At 36.6% G+C, this 21,662-nt stretch overlaps 4 protein-coding genes across 4 annotated transcripts; 2 read left to right on the plus strand and 2 right to left on the minus strand.

Annotated features, from left to right (window-relative positions):
- Positions 1-4,498: 4,498 nt before the first annotated feature.
- Positions 4,499-5,182, minus strand: LOC123227793. Its single transcript, XM_044652923.1, has one exon. The coding sequence runs from the start codon at positions 5,180-5,182 to the stop codon at positions 4,499-4,501; it is 684 nt and encodes a 227-aa protein (XP_044508858.1).
- Positions 5,183-7,017: 1,835 nt separating this feature from the next.
- Positions 7,018-8,248, minus strand: LOC123227543. Its single transcript, XM_044652559.1, has one exon. The coding sequence runs from the start codon at positions 7,901-7,903 to the stop codon at positions 7,274-7,276; it is 630 nt and encodes a 209-aa protein (XP_044508494.1). The 5' UTR covers positions 7,904-8,248; the 3' UTR covers positions 7,018-7,273.
- Positions 8,249-10,073: 1,825 nt separating this feature from the next.
- On the plus strand, positions 10,074-11,469 carry LOC123227544 (40S ribosomal protein S25). The gene is made up of 4 exons (XM_044652561.1): positions 10,074-10,233; positions 10,334-10,408; positions 10,520-10,654; positions 11,184-11,469. Exons 1-4 carry the CDS (start codon positions 10,231-10,233, stop codon positions 11,295-11,297), a joined length of 327 nt encoding a protein of 108 aa, XP_044508496.1. The 5' UTR covers positions 10,074-10,230; the 3' UTR covers positions 11,298-11,469.
- Positions 11,470-14,250: 2,781 nt separating this feature from the next.
- Positions 14,251-18,314, plus strand: LOC123227542 (glucose-1-phosphate adenylyltransferase large subunit 1-like). The gene is made up of 15 exons (XM_044652558.1): positions 14,251-14,499; positions 14,777-15,032; positions 15,228-15,356; positions 15,557-15,727; positions 15,918-16,010; positions 16,116-16,199; positions 16,284-16,339; positions 16,471-16,564; positions 16,750-16,935; positions 17,041-17,121; positions 17,232-17,318; positions 17,395-17,499; positions 17,589-17,695; positions 17,785-17,845; positions 17,942-18,314. Exons 2-15 carry the CDS (start codon positions 14,799-14,801, stop codon positions 18,041-18,043), a joined length of 1,590 nt encoding a protein of 529 aa, XP_044508493.1. The 5' UTR covers positions 14,251-14,499; positions 14,777-14,798; the 3' UTR covers positions 18,044-18,314.
- Positions 18,315-21,662: the final 3,348 nt, after the last annotated feature.

Consider the following 21,662-nt stretch of genomic DNA (forward strand, 5'->3'; position numbering starts at 1 on the left):
AATAATATAATATATTTTAATATTATTATAATATTATAATAAAATAAAATATTATATATATTATTACATTTAATAATATAATATAATATATATTATTATAATATTATATTATATATTATTATAATATATTCCTTATATGTATAGTACAAGAATAATTTCCAGAATTTCACGCTTACGTTTATTTTTTTTTCGGTTTATCTTAAATTTTTTTTTTTCAGTTTTAATCCTTAAATGTTAATTTTTTTTTTCAGTTAAATCCTACTAAATGATTTTTTTTATGGTCATTTCTTCCAGGATATAAAATTGATGTAGCTGATTTTTTTGTGGGTTGATCTTTTCTTTTTTAAATCCTTACTTTGAAGAATTCTTAATCTGAAGAATTCTTCAAAGTGATTTACTGCTTTTGTTTTTGAAGATGAGGAAGAAGAGAGAGTGATTCTTTTATCACTTTGGAAGAAGAGGAAGAAGAGAGAAAAAAGTTGCAGAGAAGAAGAGAGAGAATTTGTGTATAAAAAATTGAAGAGGGGTATTTTGGGGAAGGTGAGTACTGTTATGGTATATTTGTGAAAGCTTTAGGATAGGTGGTAATTTTGTAAACACGGAATAAAATAGTGCTAAAAATTTCAATTTCCCAATTATTAATATTGTATTTTTGCTTTTACTGGCATAATCAATACGTAATTTAATTCGAGAAAGTAAATGCAAATCTTGTCAAAAGATTTGCCGCTTGTTCTCAACCTCAAGACAAGACCGATCCATTTAAGTAGACTTTTTTTTATTACTAAATGGTATCACCTAACCCACCATATGTTTATTCTTAATTTACCTCTGCATGATTACAGGATGTTAAGATAAAACTTAAGGATTAAATGCTTATAAGCAGCTTAGTTAAGGTTTGAACATCAGGGTTAGTAAAATTGGTAGAGTATTGAAACTTTTAGAGAGGAAGTTTGGGTTTAAGGATTTGCCACACTGGTCATTTGCAATGCTAGTGGAATGTATGTCCCTACCAGTCAAGGTAAAGTGAGTCTGGTGGCATACTAAGATTTGCTTTTACATGGGGAAAGTTTACTGGGAGCTAGGATCATGTTGAAAATTCTCGATAACTATGAAACAGGACTTGATCACAAATACTATTACACCTTGAACTGGTTCAAATGACAAAATAATGTTCTATTAGGAGAACTTGAATTGATATGGCGTTTAATTGAAGCTTCAGGATATGAATGAAGGAGGCCTTCTAATCTTAGTAGCTCGTTCAAAGCCATATGCACTCTGAATAAGCTTTGGCTCTGTACCCTCTGGTCCACCAAAACAATTGCCAAAGGGAGGACCTTAACCATCAAATCCAGCCTGGGGATTCATCCTGGGAATTCACCAATTGCAAGAACAGGAGCCACAGCAGAATAAGGAGTCACCAAAGCATCTAGTTTGTTCTCTATCATCAACTTGTCAAATCCATCACCTGAAAGTTCTTCTAAATTCAACAATGCTGAAAGCAGCCCACGCGGTCTTAATAGTTATTCCCAAAATAATGGCCCTAGCTTGAATCAACTTGGTGGCAACAAATCCCTGGCGAGGCACCATAGAGCCTAGCATAGCGAATCAGCTGGCTATAGTGTTCATATTATCTTTGGTTTACCAAAATGGGAATTCCATGCAAAGCAAGGCTTGAGTTTGGTGCTCCAGCCTGACGCCATTGGTCAGCTACCTCGGCGGTTCTCCTCTATGACCCCATTAAGATCTGGTTCAGTCTGTGGATTTCTCCCAGGTAGAATTCAATTAATTGCCCTGACGTGAGTTGGTTTTGGCCAAGGTAGAACTTTCAATTACAGGATGTTCACACCGGGTTAGAATTCTTTCTAATGCAAATAAAGGTCAGTTTCACACTAGAAAAGCAGATTTAATACTATTTCAGCTTTATCAGAAAACTTAAAATTCGGCAGTAATCCTCGGGAAATGCTTTGTTTCTTGAACAATGAAGCTCTGTTACTCTTTCGATGAAAATTTTACCTAAAATTATCTTCTTTTTTCGCATATATAAATATGATCACATATATGAAGCTTTGTTACTGACGTGCAATGAGCAGCAGTTCATTTCGTTTGAAGACATACATAGCATTTTCAGAGAATCACATGCTCACCAGATCATCGTTATTTTGACTGAAGACAATGTCAGCAACTGCTAGCTACCTCACAGCTCCCTTTTTTACTGGGATTAGAATTACATGATACATTGACATCTGTTAGTTATAGATTATCCATTAATTTCTCCTAACTTCGAGTTTTACAAGAAAGGATTATGCTAAAAAAATTTGTATTTACACCAGATCAAAATTAAAATCTTGACTAACATTAAGTGGCTTCCTTATGCAGAAAAAGCTTCCATCCGTGGCTCTGGTAATTGGTATTTCTTGATAGTGTGAATTTAAGTACTTAAATTACGTCAAGTATACCTAGAACAATATGCCGATGAGTGATCCAAGTTCAGACGCTCAATTTGATGTAAATAAATTGGGATCCTCTTGGGATGAACTATATTCAACAGAGTGAAGTTGATTTGAACAGAAGTAGATATGATAACTGGCAATAGGGTAATGTTTTTAATCTTTTACAGTATTGGATCAGGAAGCTGAATGTCACCGTCATGATCATTCTTATAAAAAAATTTCAAGGCTTGAATGAACGAGGTTTCTTAATCATGATGGCCTGCTAAAAATCCATATGCAATCACGATGAGCTTCGACTCTGAGCCCTTTAATCCCGAAATGTAAATGCCAAAAGGAAAACCCTTACTGCCCTGTGAAGCGGGGACAGTGATTCCGGGGCATACACCAATTGCAAGAATATGAAATCTAGAACAGTGTAGAATCTATTGATTTAGTTACCAACTTTGAGAATTTAAAGTTGAATTTTATAACATCGGCCAGGGACCGCACTGGGGAAGCAATTAATCCCTTGAGATAATGCATCCAAGGCCTGCTTGAACTCGGCTGCTAATGCTAATGTTTCACCACTTGCATGTCCAACAATTTGTTGGGATGTGGCTTGCTTTCTTATATGATTTATTGTCAAATTCTATCCACCAGGAGGGATGTAGTTTGATGCTTCTCTGCTTACAATGGCCTCACTGCATCTGCCACAGTTCGGCAAATCGGCCTGCGTGAATTCAAAGGGTAAAAGTATTTTATTTTCAATAAAATTATGTGTACTCACTTTTGATACATAATTTATATACATAAATGTGTCATTATGTGATTAAATGTTACTTTATCATCTGATGACACATGATTCAAAATCACTAAATTACAAAATGACATATCATCTGTGTGTGTATATATATATATATATATTGTATTTTAAAAATAGGTACACATAACATTGCTCTTTGATTTTTCTCTTATATTATTGTGTTATTCAATTCAATAATCTTTTAGGGGTTAAAATTCACATCTGATGACAGGAGATTGAAATTCTCATAATTTAGAAGCATGAGGTTTACCAGTGCCTTTTCGGTTTAACCCTGCAACGATTTGATTCAGAGAAAAGTTGTGAAGCTCTAATGTCTCTTAGCTTCTCTAGTTAATTACCCTGCAGTTTTAGGGTCATAACCTGGTATAAAATAGCATTCTGTAACTTTGAGGTTACTTAGTGATAGTTTTTCTTGATAACAAAATTTGAAAGGAAATCCAAAACGTCCAGATTTGCAAATGCCCTTGCAGGCCATAGTAGAGCTGCCTATTAAAGGTAATGGAGCCCAAAGTCTCAGGCAAATGCATTTTCAAGGGCATTATGTCTTGGGGATTGATGGCTACATATTTTTGTCCTTTCATGCACGTTCTGTTGTTATCAAAAAAGAATATCAGTATGGGCGCATATGCTCAAGATATATTTCTGCTAGGCATAAAATCTATTACAGAATACCAGCTCATCCTGTCCTTACCATAGAACTTATGCCACCACCAGGGCCCCTCTTAATCAATTGTACTCTGGGGCTAAAGAAAGATTTATATGCTTTTTAAGATAAGTAATACATTAGTTCTTTAAATAGAAGAGCTTCACCAATTATATGTTAAAACTGCATTTTAACTTGACATTATCCTTTCTTGTATGTGGTTTCAAAATTCAAAGCACCTAGCTGTTCAGGATTAGAATTTAGCACCAAGCACTAATACATTTTCTTTTAAACAGGAATAGAACTTAGAATACACTCCTAACCATTATGTTCATCATTTTCTCCGACCTAAAACATTGCGGAAAGTGATATTCTTTATCTGCTTATCCATTCTTCAAGAAATACCTTCAGGGACTCCGTTACTCATTTGGTTTTCAGATAAATTCAGATTCTTGTGGACTTAGGCAGAGAAACCGATCTTGTTGTATACAGATGAATTTATTCTTCATTGCTTACATGACATAGCAATTCACAGATACAGTGTTATGTAACAGAAAAGTTTAAAAAGGGAAAGATTTGATTATGCTAATTCAAGAGTAACCATTAAATCACAGAGTGCTCTTCTTTAATTCTGAAGTTATGCTGCCTTGCTATGAAAGCCTCAATCATCTGTTGAAACTCTTCATTGCTCATGTTATCTACGGAGGAGCAATTTTTCACTACTCTCTCCCCAGAATTAGTACCTTTGTTGTGCTTCTCTGTCCCCAATCTCCTCAGTTCCCGGAAAGGTTTATCTCCATTCACAGACTTGGATTTTTCTGATTGACTTCTTCTATAATTCTTGGTTTTGCAAGATGTATGTGTGCCTGCACTAACTACATTTTCTTGACATTTACTCTGTTTTTCTCTGTACTTGACCTTATACCGGTGAGTGTTTTCAGTCTTTTTGCTCTTCTCCACAAACTCTTTACAGAAATCATTTTCTGGATTCTTTCTGCTAGAATCATGAGCCATAAACTGGTTTGATTGTACAAAAAGAATGACAACTATTGCGTTTCCGATTAGGAAAACAAAACATGGGCTAACAAGGACAACTGTTAAGTCCTTGAAATATTTCCCAGATTTCTTTACAGCAAGTGGAAATTGAGTGGAATAACGAGAGACTATGACCAAAAGAACACAAATCTCAATTACCCTGAACAATTTTGCCAGCTTCCAAAGACGGAGATGCTTCAAGGTCACATTTGCCTTCCCAACTTCATTTTTATTAATCTCAAAAGAATCCATTTGATATAAATTGTGGAGTTTGCGAATATTCGACTTCGCTCAGGAGAAGAACTTGTTTTCGACCAAAGAGCTGGTAGCAGCAGTTTGAGTGAAAATATTTTGGTATACATGATCATGAAAACAAAATGAGAAAACAGAATTGGGAAAACAGAGAAAACAGGGTGAGCTAAATGGACTCTGTTTTTGCCTTCCCTCTTGGCTTTTCCGAGTTCTTGTAGCCCATTCATAATCTATTTATAGATTGCAGAATATAATCCTTTCTTTTCTTTTTTATTCCAACTTCTTTTCCTGCCTGGTATTTATATTCCCTCAAAATTACACGGAACCATGCCATAATGTTCGTAAATAAGTTTGAAAGTATTGGGCAAATCTGGATAATACTTTGCTGACTGCTGCAACAGTATGACCTGAGGGAGTTTATTATATCAGCTTACCAATATTCCAGTTATTTAATAATAAGAATTTATGCCCTCTTCAAAAGTTTCATGTCAGAGAATATTGATGTATAAACATAAGTTAGAGCTTTCAATTAAGAGTTCATATGTAGATTGAAGTCACATGGCAAGTGTCCAAATCCATTCTAAAAGTTACAAGGCCTAGCAAAATAGAAAATCCTTGCACCTTTTCTTACATTGTTTAGTTCACCTGATTCTTCTCTTTGATCAAACCCGGTAATCGTAAACTACAAGCATGACTTATTTATCATCTATATCTTTATAAGAAAAGGAAATATATCAAGATTGATATGATAGATCCACTTGGGTTCTTGAGTTACAGGAATTTGTTTCTGCAAAATTTCTTTGGCTTCCCTTTGAATTTTCCAATATGTGCAGGATTCTTGTTCTTGACAGAATTTTTTGCAAAAGACCAAGAGTTGAAGTAACAAAAGCCCAATTTGATGTTCTACTTCAATCTCAAACCAGAAGACCCTTTGGCTCAGCTAAAGCTTGTCATTGTGTTGGTGCTATTAGGCCCTTGACACTAACTAGTAGAGAGTAATCACTTTTACTTTATTTCTTTGTTTCTGATTCCAGACATGAAGGTCTTTTAGCAATAGACAAGAAATCTCTAACCTTTTGACTCTACCCATTTTCAACCATTTTTGGTTCATTTTTTGATCATCCAAAATATTTGAGGACCTGTACCAACTTATTCTATGTGCATTGGTGTAACAGCTATGAAGCTCAATAATCTGAAGATATATATGACAATTACAAGCGAAATTCGATTGACAGTTTTCGTCACACTCCCCATACCAGGCCAACACCAGCACTACTAACAACAAGCTCACACCTAAGTTTACACCACGAGGAGTAAAGCGAGTGAAACCTCCGGTTAGAGGGATTGTTTATTAAACTTTGATGCTGAAACCATTTGTTAGGTCTCCAAAAAGTGCTATCGAATGTCTCCTATCATAATAACTAGCTCAACTCACATCTATATGCTCATGCCAAATACAATTCCCAACCAATGCGGATGGAGCTATTTTTAATTTTTTTTTCCACATTTAGTTGTCAGAACTGATGTGAAGAAAGGCACATGGCCTCTCTCTTAATCTGATTTGTATATTTGGGGCTGAAAATTAATATGCTTTTCTAGATAATATATGTCAGTTCTGGCTTTGGAAGGCTTCACTAGACTGGGGAGATGTTAAAGTGCTTTCTGTCTGAGTTTGCATCATCCTTTAATCTATTGCTTTGAAATTCCATGCACACAGCTCAGAATTAGAATTTTTCTCCATACCAAACATATTTCTTGTAACTAAGAATACATTCCTCACAATTATGCTCACATTTTTCTCTAATCCGAAACATGGAGATAAAAAGAACATCCAATTCTTATGTATGCCTATCAAATTACCAAGAAATGCTCTCAGAATACGGTGCCTATTTGCTTTTGACATCACACAAGATCGGATCAGATTCCCAGGACTCCCTCTGGAAGCCAGCCCATGCAAGAGACTTAATTTTGATAAATTAACAAAAAGAGGCTGAATTTGTTTTCCTAGAGATTTTCCATTATCTGTAATATCAAGAAGAAACTGGAAAGTTCAAGAGAGAGAGATTTGTTTATGCATTATTTATGTAATTTTTAGATCACAGAGTACTCTTCTTCCCTGCGAAACCTCTGCTGCCTTGCAATGAAAGCTTCAATCGTCCGCCGGAACTCTTCATTACTCATATGATCTTCTGGATATAAAATTTTGGCCGATTTGTCCACAGAATTTGTACTTTTCCTGCAATTCTCTGTAGCTGATCGCCTCAGTTGCCGGCATGATTTGTCAATATTGACACCCTGAAACTTTTCTGATTGGCTTCTCCTGTAACTATTGCTTTTACAAGTATGGGGGCCTTCCCTAGCTGCATTTTCTTCACAAATGATCTGCTTTTCTCGGTGCTTCTGAATCTTTTCACCCTTCTCGAAAAACTCTTCAAAACAATCCTTTCTCGGATTCTTCCCGGTAAATTTTTGAGCTGAAAACTGTCCTGACTTTAGATAAAGAATGACAACTATTAGGTTGCCAATTATGAAAACAGAGCGAGGACTAAAAAGGACAACTGTGAAGTCCTTGAAATATTCACCAGAGCTCTTGACAGCAACTGGGAGTTGAGCGAAAATCCTTGTCAGCACCACCAAAAGAACACAAATCTCGATCGCCCTGAACAAGCTCGCCACCTTTCGAATCTGGGGCTTCTTCGCAACCCCATTTAAAGAATTCATCGGAACAGAAAAGTGTAATTGTAAGGTGATTCTGGCAATGGAGTTTGAAGATTTCAGACTTCTACTCGAACGATAATTGGCTTTGTACCAAAGCTATGGTAGCAGCAGCTGGAGTTTCTCTGAATAGAGAAGACAGAGATGCTACCAACATCATAGTGTTTGTGCACATGGAAGAACAGAGGAAGCTGAGGAGCTCTTTGTTGTTTCTCTCTTAAGCCAAAAATGTTTTCTTTTCTTGGAACTTGTAAATGGGTTGGCATGGTATATATGGATAGAAAGAACATAAGGCCTTTTTTTCTTTTGTTCCAAATTTTCTTTTCCTTTTTCTTTTTCTCAGCTAGAAAATCGAAACATATTCCTGCATTTTTCTTTATAAATGGAAGATATGCAAGTTGAGGGTTCTTCCAGAACCCAAATGCTTTCTTCTTGCCACTCCCAAAGCACTTTTTTTACAATTATTTGAATCCATTGCCCAAAAATTCTGCTTTTACTGTAACTATCAGGAAAAATGATTCAGCAACTAGACCCTTCAACTTTTCTGGTAAATTATTGCTCAGAATCCATTACAGTTGCTCAAATATTATAATCAACGACACTAATTAAGATTATCTTCACGTAATCAGTTTTTTATTCAGCAAAACTGAAAACAGTAGTCACTAAAAAGTTTTTCCAAGTGCCAAAATGATAGACCCCAGAAGCCCCATTTTTCTTACTTCCAGATTAAGAAATGGACGCCTGAACCCACAAAAACACATTAACCTTTTCTTCTTTTCTTTCACCCATTAAACTGTTCGTTCAGTGCTGCAAACATCCACCCTTTCTTCACCAATAATCCAGGATTCCGAGTAGTATGTGGCAGGCTCATAGCATTGGTTAAATTTATGAAGTCCATTTCGATTTAGTTGATTAAGACAGTAAACGGTTTGGTTTCTTTCTTTTCTCTTGAAGAGACACTTCCAAACTCACTCACTGTGCGTTCCATATCTTTCTTTTTCTCTGTTTTCTACTAATCATCTGATTATGCAGTCGAAAAGTTTGGATTAATCTTAATCTTTTATTGTATTTGCATGTAAGCATAAGTTAATCGGATGATTGTATTTAGCTATCTCTTAACACATCCACCATGATTATCCTAGCAGGCGAGTCTCGTTGAAAGAGCAGTGGACAAATAAAAAAAGCAAGTCTCAGACGGTTAATGGCCATATTCAAGTACACGAACGACACCGATTCCTCGTCCAATTTTTAGATTATTGATCAAGGTTCCAAAATTCTTAACCATCTTTAATCATAATTATGTCACAGCTTGGATTTCACTAATTATGTATAGTATTTCTTTCATTCTTAAATTTTGCAAAATAACACTGGTTAGATTCATATACTTAGAACTAGAATCCGCAAAATTGTAGGTTGTGCCAGTCTCATAAATTTTATGGATTGTGTTGAGAGTCTTAAAGTATAATTTATAAATTGATCTGATATAATATATGAAAAACAATAAAATTAATAAAAGTAAACGAACAATTTAAAAATTAATAAAATAAATATATATAATGACAGTGGCAGACCCAAAATAAAATCAGGAGAACAAATGCTTCATTAAAACACATAAAGTAACATATTAAATGCTTACAACCATATAATCTGAAAAGTCTTAATCTATATCTCAAATCTTACCATATCATAGGTTAGTATTGTCTATAATACCTGTTTAACCCCATCTTGGTTGGCCCTTCTATAATGATAGGATGACTCATTAAAACATATAGATTGACATATTAAATGCCTATAACCATACAATCTAAAAAGTCTTAATCTATATCTCAAACCTTACCATGTCATGGGTTAGTATTTTCTATAATACTTGTTTTTTTGATTAGTCATAACGTGACACGATGGGTCACACTAAATACGACCCGACATAGCCCACACCCGGCTCTCACGTAGCTCTGACTACGTGAGAGAAGGCTGGCCAAACATGGTCAGGGAAGCGTGGCAACACCATGGGGGGATGGTGGCAAAGGGAAATGCTTCTGCTACTTAAAACTGTCCACTCAATGAACATAATGAATTTAAAATTATAAATGGGCCATACATCATACTCCTTAGATTGGGCTACCAATTGTCGGCTTATACAACGGCAATAACCCAAAATTAAAGCGAGTCAAATGACTCAAATATTTCCAAAACGACGCCGTGTAATCTGATACAAAACCGATCTTTACTAAACCCTAGGGGTAGATAACACTCTCAGCCTCCCCGCATCGCTTCTCTCTTTTTCATCACACTTTTACCCCAGAGTGCAGATCATCTCCCTGTGATCAAATCCAATGGTACGCCTCTAGATTTTCAATTATATGCCAAAATAGAAGTGCCCATTTGCTCAATTGATCGGTCGGTTGATTATTCTGTTTGTTTTGGTTGATTGTGCAGGCTCCAAAGAAGGACAAGGCTCCCCCACCATCGTCCAAGCCTGCGAAATCCGGTGGCGGAAAGCAGAAGAAGAAGGTCAAAACTCGTAACCCATTTGAGCATATGATGTAATGGTTTGATTTATGAAATAAAATTGGTGTTTTTTTTCTGATTGAATTGTGTGGTTTTAATTGAATATGAAAACAGAAGTGGAGCAAGGGAAAGCAAAAGGAGAAAGTGAACAACATGGTGTTGTTTGATCAAGCAACTTATGATAAGCTTCTTTCTGAGGCCCCCAAGTACAAGCTTATCACTCCTTCCATTCTCTCTGATCGTTTAAGGGTGAGTTTTTTTAATTTAATAAGATACCAAATTGTAATTAAATTTAGTTGTGTGTGTTGATTTATTTATTTTTGGAGTTGAGAATTGAGAATAAGACTAGAGTTTGTTGCTTGTTTCTCTGTTTTGCAAATACTTGTTCAAGTAATGAAAGCATAGAAGCAAGAGTATACTTTAACTAATAATTATTTTGTCCAATTAATGGCTGATGCATGGGGTTTGATTTGGTATTGGGTAATGTTATGGAACAGTTTTGGCTATGAAAATGTTGTACTTATATGTAACATTGTTTTGGTTCAGCCCTGAACGATTTTTCAATTATCAATATGTGTAACTACAAATATTGGCCAGAGATATTCAAACCATTGTATGGCAAATCATTTTGTATTTGATAGTGGGCATAAGCTGCTTTAGGCATACTAGAGTGCTTTCTCTGTTACACTAATAGGTTTTTAGGCACGTGCAAATTCATGGATACTAGTACTGTGTTCTTTTTTGTAATTTCTCATTTGTTTTTGTGTGCGTCTTGCAGATCAATGGATCACTTGCAAGGAAAGCAATTAGAGAGCTTATGGCAAGAGGTTCGATTAGAATGGTGTCTGCCCATGCAAGCCAGCAGATCTACACCAGGGCAACAAACACTTAGGTCTTTCAATATATTTGCTTAAAAGTTTTCATGTAGTGGTTTCTGGGGTTTGATTGTTATTGTTTTTTAATCTGCCAATCTGTTTAAGAGTTTATAAACTACAATTCTTGACCTTAAGTTGATGTTTTTTGTTTAATGAGTACCTTTTGAAAAAGTTTCTCGGTACAAGCTACTGATGAGCTTCTTCATGTTTGTTCTTTCTGTATTTATTATTTGGACGTTTAGGGAAGAAAAAGTTCCAAAAGGCGAAATATGTGGAGACCTTTAAAGGATCTGTCAATGTGTTGCCTTATAACTAGGTGAACCCTTTTTCCCTAAGTTCCCCCAAACCCTGATCTGTCATTGTACAATCAGCCATGAATTTTGTGAGAACCTTCCGTGTTGCAGGACATTGCCTTGCCAACCATAGCATCTTGCCTAAGTTTGTTTCCTTGACTACTCCAGCGTATGCATCTCACCAATTCTACATCTCCTTTTAAATGTTGTACAACTCAGAAGAATGCAATATGGGAATGTCTTATTTAGAAATGAAAAGTTCGAGCCTATCTCTTGTGATCTGTCAAGCTTGGATTCAAATTCCATTAAAAGTCACTGTAGTATTACTGTGTCACCCGAAAATAAGAGCTGAAATACAAGCAATCTGGCTATCAGGGTAAAGTAGACATCTTAAGTTTATAAAATGCTGTAGTGGAAACTGGGGCTAAGCCTTTATCCGACCCAAGAGCAATATATAAGTAATTGGACTTAGAGCCACGTGAAATTTTGTCGCATGATAGATGGTTTCTGGTTCATGTTTGATTGTATTGTTGGGCTTTAAGGAGGTCTGGATATGATTTGAGTTACCTCGGTCTCAAAAATTAATTCGTTTCGATTTAGTTTAATTCAAATTCTTTTAATTAAAATTTAAATAGAACTTGAGTCAAAAAATTTGACTCGTTTTTTAATTAGAGCCAAATTTGAGCTAAAGGATATTTGGTTTGGTTTGATTCGAATTTAACTTGATTGAAGAATGTTCTGATGTAATTTCTTGTGTAGATACTCTTGCTCTAAGGACTCAATTGTCAATTATCTTCAAAGCTGCTTTTTATATTTTCATATTCTCTAGATTTCATTTCTGTCTTACCATTCTCTAAATAAGGAGATTATTTTTGGAATGTTCTAACTGGGCATAGAGATGGGACAATCTTCACTTTTCAATATGGTTTGGATGTAATCTAAGTCGATTCGGTCTTGAAAATCGATTCGGTTCGATTTAGTTTGGTTTAAATTCATTTGATTAAAATTTAAATTGAATTTGAACCAAAAGATTTAGTTTGTTTTTTAATACAAGTCGAATTAGAGTCAAGAGGTGTTCAAGCTTGGCTCGGCCTAAATCCACCTCTAGTTTTAAGGATTGAATCTGATAAGCAATTTCTCCTCCTTGATGAGACCCTGTTCTTATCAATCCACAACCTAGAAATATTTGGAACAGTTAGAAGAATTCAATGAATAAGTCTATACAAAAGTGTTTTTCACAGTAAAATTCATGGAAATGGTCATTTCACTTATAAAACTTTTTTCATTCTTACGATGATTACTAACTGGAAATTATGAGAATCAAAACTATATTAACAAGTCCATAAATTAACCGACACATGTGCGGCGGAGAAAGGCCTCATACCCCTTAGATAATCATAAGGGCCACCTCTCCAGTGTCTCAGTCAAGAACAGGATCAAAATAGTTGGATTTTTCCGAGATTTTTTAAGCTTAGTTTTATAATTCAATAAACCACTTGAACAACAACCTGTTGAGAAGCCGCTTTCACTATTTTCAAATCAACACCTTTCAATGCTATACTAAATCATATACAAATAGACAAATAACTAGATGTTGTGAATTGTGATGGGCAAGCAGGGGAGGTGGGCCAAGTTCTAATGCAAAATCTAATAAGAACCGTCCATGGGGTTAGGTGACACTCTGTATGGTTTGTGTCCAAATCTTGATGTTAATCAGTACACTACACGATGGAAAATTCTACTTGTTTGGACTCTCCAATTGGGTCATTTCGATACATCAAGGGTGAAATTCAAATTTTTTCTTCTAAATTATGGCGAGAATTTAGAAACCGTTGGTGGAAAGTGGGTTCATCTTCTGCTGAAACTTTCCTCACCTTCTACTCATTAACCCTCTTTTCTTGATGTTATAATGTCCTATCCATTTCAGTGGGGATGGATATTTTCAAGTTCTGTCCCTCATAAAAATTTATGTGGCTCTGGTACTTCAATCAACAGCAATACTAAAATAATTCCACAATTTTTCCTTTTTTGGTAGGCTTGTTTTTGGAATCACTGGAATGATTTCTGCCAAATTCCGACCACAAACATATTAAAATTTGCATAAGATCAAGTGTGCAACTGGGTCTACCTGTTTGTCAATATTCCCTCCATATAACAAGAATTTTACCATGTATATTCATTAAAATGATCACTGAATCAACTATAAAATACATGGAGAAATTATTTTTCCCTAGATCAAGGACTTCTCTTTCACCCTACCTATAATTTTACAGCGTCAAAAAATGTCATGAATCATATCTTTTCATGGTTGAAAATCACTCTAGTTATATCAGCAAATTGCAACATGTCAAGCAATGGAAACTGCCAGAAGAGTAATTAGCAGTTAGCACACTTGAAAGTGGCAGCATTGCCGATGCAACTGATTAAAAATCAACAATTTTCAGTCATAAAATATTATCTTTTCACTACAGACTTTGGCTTGAAATGAACATGTAGTTTGGCTTAATGTGGCCTTCTCCACATCCAAGAGGGACCTAGAAACTTGCACAGAAGTATGAAGTGTACACGGTGACACAGACCATTGAATTATTTGCAGAGATTTTTACATTTTTTCATACTACAATCATTGTATTTTTGTAGTAACATTTACATAATTTTACATAAATACCGAGTTTGCAGGATTTCTCGTGAAAGGCTCACATGCCAATAAAGCTAACTGCCACCTTCAACATCAATCACGTAATTCATTTCCATTTTCAACCATCTTCAACCTTTCTTAACCGATCACTTCTCCAAGTTCCGGAAGTTTTGTCAGCTTAACACTTCACCTTTTCTTGTGTGCTTAATTCTCACACTTCAGTTTTCTACCTTTTTACTTCCATTTTGGTCCTTGAGCTTCTGGGGTATTTGAGGACCTTTTCTCCTGGTGATTAACTTGATCTGGGTTGTTTCAGTTCTGTTTTGTTCTGTTCTGTCATTAGATTTTCCTTTTTAGATCGCTTAAAATTTAGTTGTTAATGTATTCTATAGTTAAAAGTACGTTACAAATACACAGCTGTCATTTACAATTTCTTGGGATATCTTTATTTGATCTATACTTTACTTGGTTACTTAGATTACACTTAGATTTTAGCTTTACTTTATTGGGATTCGGGTTAAGTACTTAGTTTGACTTGTCATTTTGATACTCGTCATAATCCTAGTTCTAGCAGAAAAAAAGGAGCAATGGATTCTTGCCGTGTGGCCCTGAGAGCCAATACCCATGTGGCAAAAGCTACCAACCAAGGTTTCAAGAACGGAGATAATGCATTTTGGGGAGAGAGGATCAGAGGTAGCTTAAACAACTGTGGTGAGTTTAATCGGTTGGCAAAAGGCTTGAAAGCTAAGAAGAGAGACAAGAAGGTCAAACCAGGTGTTGCTTTTGCTGTGATTACGTCTAACAATCCCAAAGAGGTTATGGTAAGTGAAAACTTATTCAACAGTGCATCTACCATTTGGGAGATTGATTAATCTTAGCAAAAATGGATCTGTTGTGTTTACTTTTGTATGTGTTCATACTATAGTATATAAATAAGTATGATCTTTAAAAGATAGTTTGATGTTGTGATTGTTTAAATGTATGGTCTTATTTTGATTTTTGTGTTATGATTTCAGACCTTATCACCTCCAACTTCAAGGTTTAGCAGACAAAGAGCAGACCCGAAAAATGTAGCTGCGATCATACTGGGAGGAGGTGCAGGGACTCAACTCTTTCCTCTTACAAAAACGGCAGCAACACCAGCTGTAAGAAAATATATCTCATCGGATGAACCTGTTTATAAGTGAAAGGATAATTAATTTGTGAGATCTTAAATTCATTATGTTGTGGATAATGGTTTTAATTACTTTCAAGATGTAATTATATACGCTTTGAGATCTTATGAATTTATATAGGACTTGGGGTCTCACTCTGTGACCACTTTTTCCTTTTTTTTAATCTGCAGGTTCCAGTTGGGGGATGTTATCGGCTTATAGACATCCCAATGAGTAACTGCATCAACAGTGGAATAAACAAGATTTTTGTTTTGACCCAGTTCAACTCAGCTTCCCTCAATCGGCACCTTGCACGGACATATTTTGGCAATGGTGTCAGCTTTGGTGATGGATGTGTGGAGGTATAATATCCTTGAACCCTTGAAGCAGATAAAGATCTAGATGTCATCCTTTAATACATTGATTCAGGATATAGACAGCATAAATGAATTTGAGGTTATAAAATGACCTTACTCTTCTGTTTTGGAATTCTTATACCCTTGCACAACCTTCTTTGCTTACTGACTAAAAGCCAACTAACTTTCTGAACAGGTCCTGGCTGCCACTCAAACACCAGGGGAAACCGGAAAGAACTGGTTCCAAGGAACAGCTGATGCTGTGAGGAAATTTATTTGGGTATTTGAGGTACACATAGCAATTGACATGGTTATAAAACAGATGAACGCCAAATAGTCTATTCCCATTTCAATTCGAAATGGAGTCTGATAAATAACATTGATTGACTTGTAGGATGCCAAGAACTGGAACATTGAGAATATATTGATCTTGTCTGGGGATCATCTCTACCGAATGGATTATATGGATTTTTTGCAGGTAAATGGTTTCTGTAACTGAATGGGTTCATTTTAACTTGGCATTTTAAGAAATTTTCTTACCTGTTTGTATTTCTTTTAACAGAGTCACATTGACAGAAATGCTGATATTACAATATCATGTGTAGCAGTAGGTCAAAGGTCTGTTTTCTCTATTTCTTTTTTTATGATAGAGTACTCCAAATTGAGTACTATTGATATATTCTGCACATTTTACTACTTGTCGATTATGGATCCTGACTTTCATGTAAACTTGTGTGGGTATTTTATAGCCGTGCATCGGATTATGGATTGGTCAAGATAGACAATAGAGGCCACATTGTGCAGTTTGCTGAAAAACCAAGGGGTACTGATCTGAAAGCTATGGTAAGCACTAAGGAAATTACTGAGTCTTTATTATCATTAAAGCCTGAAAACATAGTCTTCCCCTCAATCGCTCATAACTTAATTGTAGAAATCAATTACGTTCGATTTCTCCAATATTAACTTTCACATTTGTTAATATTAATAACATAAGCTTTTATTGTTACTATTATATTTGTTAACTGCAGCAAGCAGATACCACTCTTTTAGGATTATCACCCCAAGAAGCGATGAAATCCCCATATATTGCATCCATGGGAGTCTATGTATTTAGAACAGATGTCTTGTTAAACCTTTTGAGGTGGAGATATCCTACATCCAATGACTTTGGTTCTGAGATCATTCCTGCAGCTGTGATGGAGTACAATGTCCAAGTAAGAGAACTCTAAAATTAGAAGTTCTATTACTTTAAATGTTTCTCCATCAACTGTGGTAGGAGGGTGATTTATTATATGTTGAAATTTCTCTTGTTTTGACAGGGGTACATCTTTAGAGACTACTGGGAGGACATTGGAACAATAAAATCTTTTTATGAAGCTAACTTGGGCCTTACTGAAGAGGTTGGTTTTCATGATATAGTAGTGATTATATCAAACTTCGTATGCCTTCAGTTTCCCTAGATATTGATACATTTGGAGGTATGATAAAATGACTATTTCTTTTTGTCCAGGTTCCAAAGTTTGAATTTTATGACCCAAAGACTCCTTTCTACACTTCTCCTCGTTTCTTACCACCAACCAAGATTGATAACAGCCGGGTATTCTTCTAAATTTATGATTCTATTCTTGGTTTCATTGCTTAGCTTGCTTCTAATTCTTCAGCTGTATTTTCAGATTAAGGACGCTATCATTTCACATGGATGCTTCTTGCGAGAATGCAATGTGGAACACTCCATAGTTGGTGAACGCTCGCGTTTAGACTGTGGTGTCGAGCTGAAGGTGAGTTATTCATTGGTCTCAAATTTTTTTCTTCTTATCAATAAAAGTTTCCTGGGTAAAGATGGAGTAAAATTGACTTTGCTTTCCAGGATTCTGTGATGATGGGTGCTGACTACTATCAAACTGAATCTGAAATTGCATCTCTACTGGCAGAAGGGAAGGTCCCTATTGGGATCGGAAGGAATACGAAAATCAGGTAACTAGATGCAGGGTTTAACTACATGTGAGGCCATGAACTGCATACACTTCAGTCTCTAATTATTTTTCCATGATTTGGCTTCATAGGAACTGCATCATTGACAAGAATGCAAAGATAGGAAAAGATGTAGTCATTATGAACAAAGATGTAAGCTCAGCTACTTATTTTTCATACAATATTTTTAACTCAAAACAAATTTATATTCAAATTTTATGCATCCATCTGAGTGATCTGGTTTTATAGGGTGTTGAGGAAGCAGACAGACCAGAAGCTGGATTCTACATTCGATCAGGAATTACAGTTATACTCGAGAAAGCAACAATAGAAGACGGGACAATCATATAGATGAATCTCAACCACTCCATGCATGCACTGGTTTCAGATTTAGAGAACACTGTAAACCTGTAACTTACAGTGGCTACTGAAGAAGCTATGAAGGTTTCATTGGCAGCATTTTGGCCCCAGAGGAAGGAAGCTGCACATGTATGTGAATTAGAAGTTGCAATGTCCCATGTGCAAATTGAGTGTAGGGCACTTTGCAGATGCCAAAAGTTGTAAAATAAACCAGAAGACTGATCCACAGGCTAGTTATCTAAATATTGCTCTTATCATGGCATCGGACTTGAATTCTGGTATTAGTAGTAATAAAATAATAAAATTTATAAGATCAATAAAAGTGAAGTATCACATCACTTTGTATAATTAAGTTATATAGATTATAGTATTTGTAGATTAGAAAAATAATGACCTTGAGAAAATAATATAGTAAAACAAAATTTTCAACCGATTACAAGATTACAAAAATACACATAGAATTTACGTTGTTTAGTAATATATTTATGTTCATGCCATTTTTATTGATCTACGAAGAAAGTCTTGAAAAAATTGGATATTATGTATGACCTAAGATTTTTTTTATATAGGATAACCCAAAAATATAATTTTACCCTAATTAAAACTCTCTAGATTGGCTTGACAGAATAGGTGTTTTAGGTGATGTAAAACCTGATCCAAACTTCCAGCTTGCTCGTTCTTCATGTAACAAGCTCATTCCCTTTCCCGTTTTGCCTTTTGGCAAATTGTTGAACTTAAAATGACCTCATTCTTCTTGCAGCGTTTCTTTGGAATGGTTTGAATGTTCTTAAAACTGATAATAACAAAACCTCTTAAACAATCATCTTATATACTATGATATCTAAAAGGACCATTTGACTATGATGGAACGGTTGTTCCATCGATATTGGAACTTCAAGTAATCTATTTTCAAATATGAGTCATATTTAAAAAATGACAAGGCTAATAGGTTAATGACAGTAGGCAGATAAAAGATTCACACTCTTCTCAAACTGACATGCGGAACATTAGAATAAAGATTTGTGTCCCACTCTCTCCTGTGAGACGAGCAAAACAGAGGAGATAAATAAAGGTTTGGCAGAGAGAAGTTGCACCAAAAGCCATGCAAGACGCAAAGAAAATGGATTTGAAGCAATCAGGGAATGTAATGAAAGAGCCAAGAGGTGGCGTGGTGGCGAAGAATAAGACCCCCATTTCTGATGACATGCAAAACTAGCATCAAAAGCTCTTCTCTTCAACTCTTTCTTGGTCGCATTACCATCACTTCAATTCCTGGCATCAAAAGCTCACCTGGAATCACTACACAGTTTCTTTTCTTGTTCAAGATGGTTCATACGATTAAAACTGTTCAACTTTTTTTTTCTATTTGTTTTTTGCAACTGAATGCTGCGCCTATTGCTGATTTTTCAGATGGCCATATTGGTTATTTAATGTTGCAAGCATCCTTTCACTACACAAATGTGAATTGGTTACCACCAGATCAGGATCAGTGAAGCCGATGTAGAAAAGACAGCTTTTCGAACACATGACAGGCACTACGAATTTCTGGTCATGCCATTCGGATTGTCAAATGCACCAGCAACGTTCCAGAGTTTGATAAACGACATATTTCGGCCCTTCCTAAGGAGGTTTGTGCTTGTGTTCTTTGACGATATTCTGGTTTACAGTAAGGGAGTTGAGGACCACTTGCGACATCTGCGTATGGTGATGGAGCTGTTAAAAGAACACAGACTGGTAGTTAACAAAAAAAAGTGTCAGTTTGGCAGGGAAATGATTGATTACTTAGGCCATATTGTTTCAATGAAGGGAGTGGAAGCGGATCCTCGAAAGATAGAAGACATGTAAAACTGGCCTGCACCGCGTGACCTGCGAGACCTGAGAGGCTTTCTTGGCCTTACGGGATATTATCGGAGGTTCGTGCGTGGCTACGGAAAAATCGCAGCGCCTTTAACCAACCTGTTAAAGAAAAATTCTTTCAAGTGGAACGAGGAAGCGCAAGCCGCATTCGAAGCTCTTAAGGAAGCCATGGTGACTGTCCCAGTGTTGGCGTTGCCTGATTTTACGAAAGAATTCATAGTCGAAACCGACGCCTCAGGTTTCGGGTTGGGAGCCGTCCTCATGCAAGCTGGGAGGCCGATCGCTTACCTGAGTAAAGTATTATCGCCCAGAAACAGAGAGAAGTTAATCTACGAAAAAGAACTCATGGCCATCGTCTTGGCTCTGCAAAAATGGCGCCACTATCTGCTAGGACGCCACTTCCAAGTGAGGACTGATCAATGCAGCCTCAAATTCTTAACGGAGCAGAAAGCAACGAGCCACGAACAACAGAAGTGGTTGGTGAAAATGTTAGGGTACGACTTCGATATCGTATACAGACCCGGATGCGAAAACAAAGCTGCTGATGCCTTGTCAAGGAAACCCACTGGAGATAGGGAGCTGAAAATTCTTTCATTTGCCGTTCCGATTGGCCTGGACACGATTCAAGAAGAGGTCATGATGGACGAGACATTCAAGCAAATTATACAGGATCTTCTCAAACACACTGACGCACCTGCAGGTTATGAAATGAAAAAGGGAAGTTTGATGTACAAAGGGCGAATTGTGATACCGAGAAGCTCCAGGTTAGTCCAACTATTTTTAAATGAGTTCCATTCTTCTCCTGCTGGTGGACATTCTGGTTTCTTCCGCACATACAAGAAAATAGCGTCTATCCTCTACTGGGAGGGAATGAAAAACGATGTCAGACGGTTTGTGGCCGAGTGTGAGATGTGCCAACGGGTCAAATACGAGGCAACCACGCCAGTAGGCCTTCTGCAGCCTCTCCCTATCCCTTCCAAAATCTGGGAAGATTTGTCGATGGATTTCATTGCAAGACTGCCAAAAGCGAAGGGATTCGATACTATATTGGTGGTCGTAGACCGTTTATCCAAGTACGGACATTTCATCGCTGTTCGTCATCCGTACACGGCGAAGGACATCGCAGGAATATTCATTAGAGAGGTCGTCAGGCTTCATGGTTTTCCCCGAACGATTGTTTCGGATAGGGATCGCATTTTCTTGAGTGGCTTTTGGTCTGAGCTTTTCAAACTCTCTGGAACAGTGCTTCGGTTTAGCTCAGCCTACCACCCTCAGACGGACGGACAAACCGAAGTTGTAAACCGCAATCTAGAAACGTATCTAAGATGCTTCTGTTTCGAACAGCAGCGAACTTGGCCAAACTGGCTGCCGTGGGCGGAATATTGGTTCAACACGACCTATAATTCTTCAGCAGGAATGACACCCTTTAAAGCAGTATATGGACGCGATCTGCCACCCCTCCTGAGATTCGCGGAAGAACCGTCTAAAGTCGAGGAAGTGGAGGTGATGATCAAGCAGCGAAATGTGGTTTTAGATAGGCTGAAAGCCAATCTGCATAATGCGCAGCAGAAGATGAAGAAAGTGTCCGACCGAAGCAGACGCGATGTGGAATTGGGAGTAGGAGACCAAGTGTTCTTGAAATTACAGCCCTACAGGTTCCGTTCCTTAGCTTCGAGACCAAATGAGAAGTTAAGCCCCCGCTTTTACGGACCTTTCGAAATAGAGGAGAGAGTCGGCCAAGTGGCATATAAGT

Source organism: Mangifera indica, chromosome 10, assembly GCF_011075055.1.
Source record: "Mangifera indica cultivar Alphonso chromosome 10, CATAS_Mindica_2.1, whole genome shotgun sequence".
Lineage (NCBI taxonomy): Eukaryota > Viridiplantae > Streptophyta > Magnoliopsida > Sapindales > Anacardiaceae > Mangifera > Mangifera indica.

Excerpts from the sequence above, each read along its gene's own strand:
- LOC123227793 (XM_044652923.1), bottom strand. The coding sequence starts at position 5,182 with ATGGATTCTTTTGAGATTAATAAAAATGAAGTTGGGAAGGCAAATGTG.
- LOC123227543 (XM_044652559.1), bottom strand. The coding sequence starts at position 7,903 with ATGAATTCTTTAAATGGGGTTGCGAAGAAGCCCCAGATTCGAAAGGTG.
- LOC123227544 (XM_044652561.1), top strand. Across the intron at positions 10,409-10,519 it reads GCGGAAAGCAGAAGAAGAAG|AAGTGGAGCAAGGGAAAGCA; the intron begins GTCAAAACTCGT and ends ATATGAAAACAG. Across the intron at positions 10,655-11,183 it reads TTCTCTCTGATCGTTTAAGG|ATCAATGGATCACTTGCAAG; the intron begins GTGAGTTTTTTT and ends TGCGTCTTGCAG.
- LOC123227542 (XM_044652558.1), top strand. The coding sequence starts at position 14,799 with ATGGATTCTTGCCGTGTGGCCCTGAGAGCCAATACCCATGTGGCAAAA. Across the intron at positions 16,565-16,749 it reads GTACTGATCTGAAAGCTATG|CAAGCAGATACCACTCTTTT; the intron begins GTAAGCACTAAG and ends TGTTAACTGCAG. Across the intron at positions 17,846-17,941 it reads TAGTCATTATGAACAAAGAT|GGTGTTGAGGAAGCAGACAG; the intron begins GTAAGCTCAGCT and ends CTGGTTTTATAG.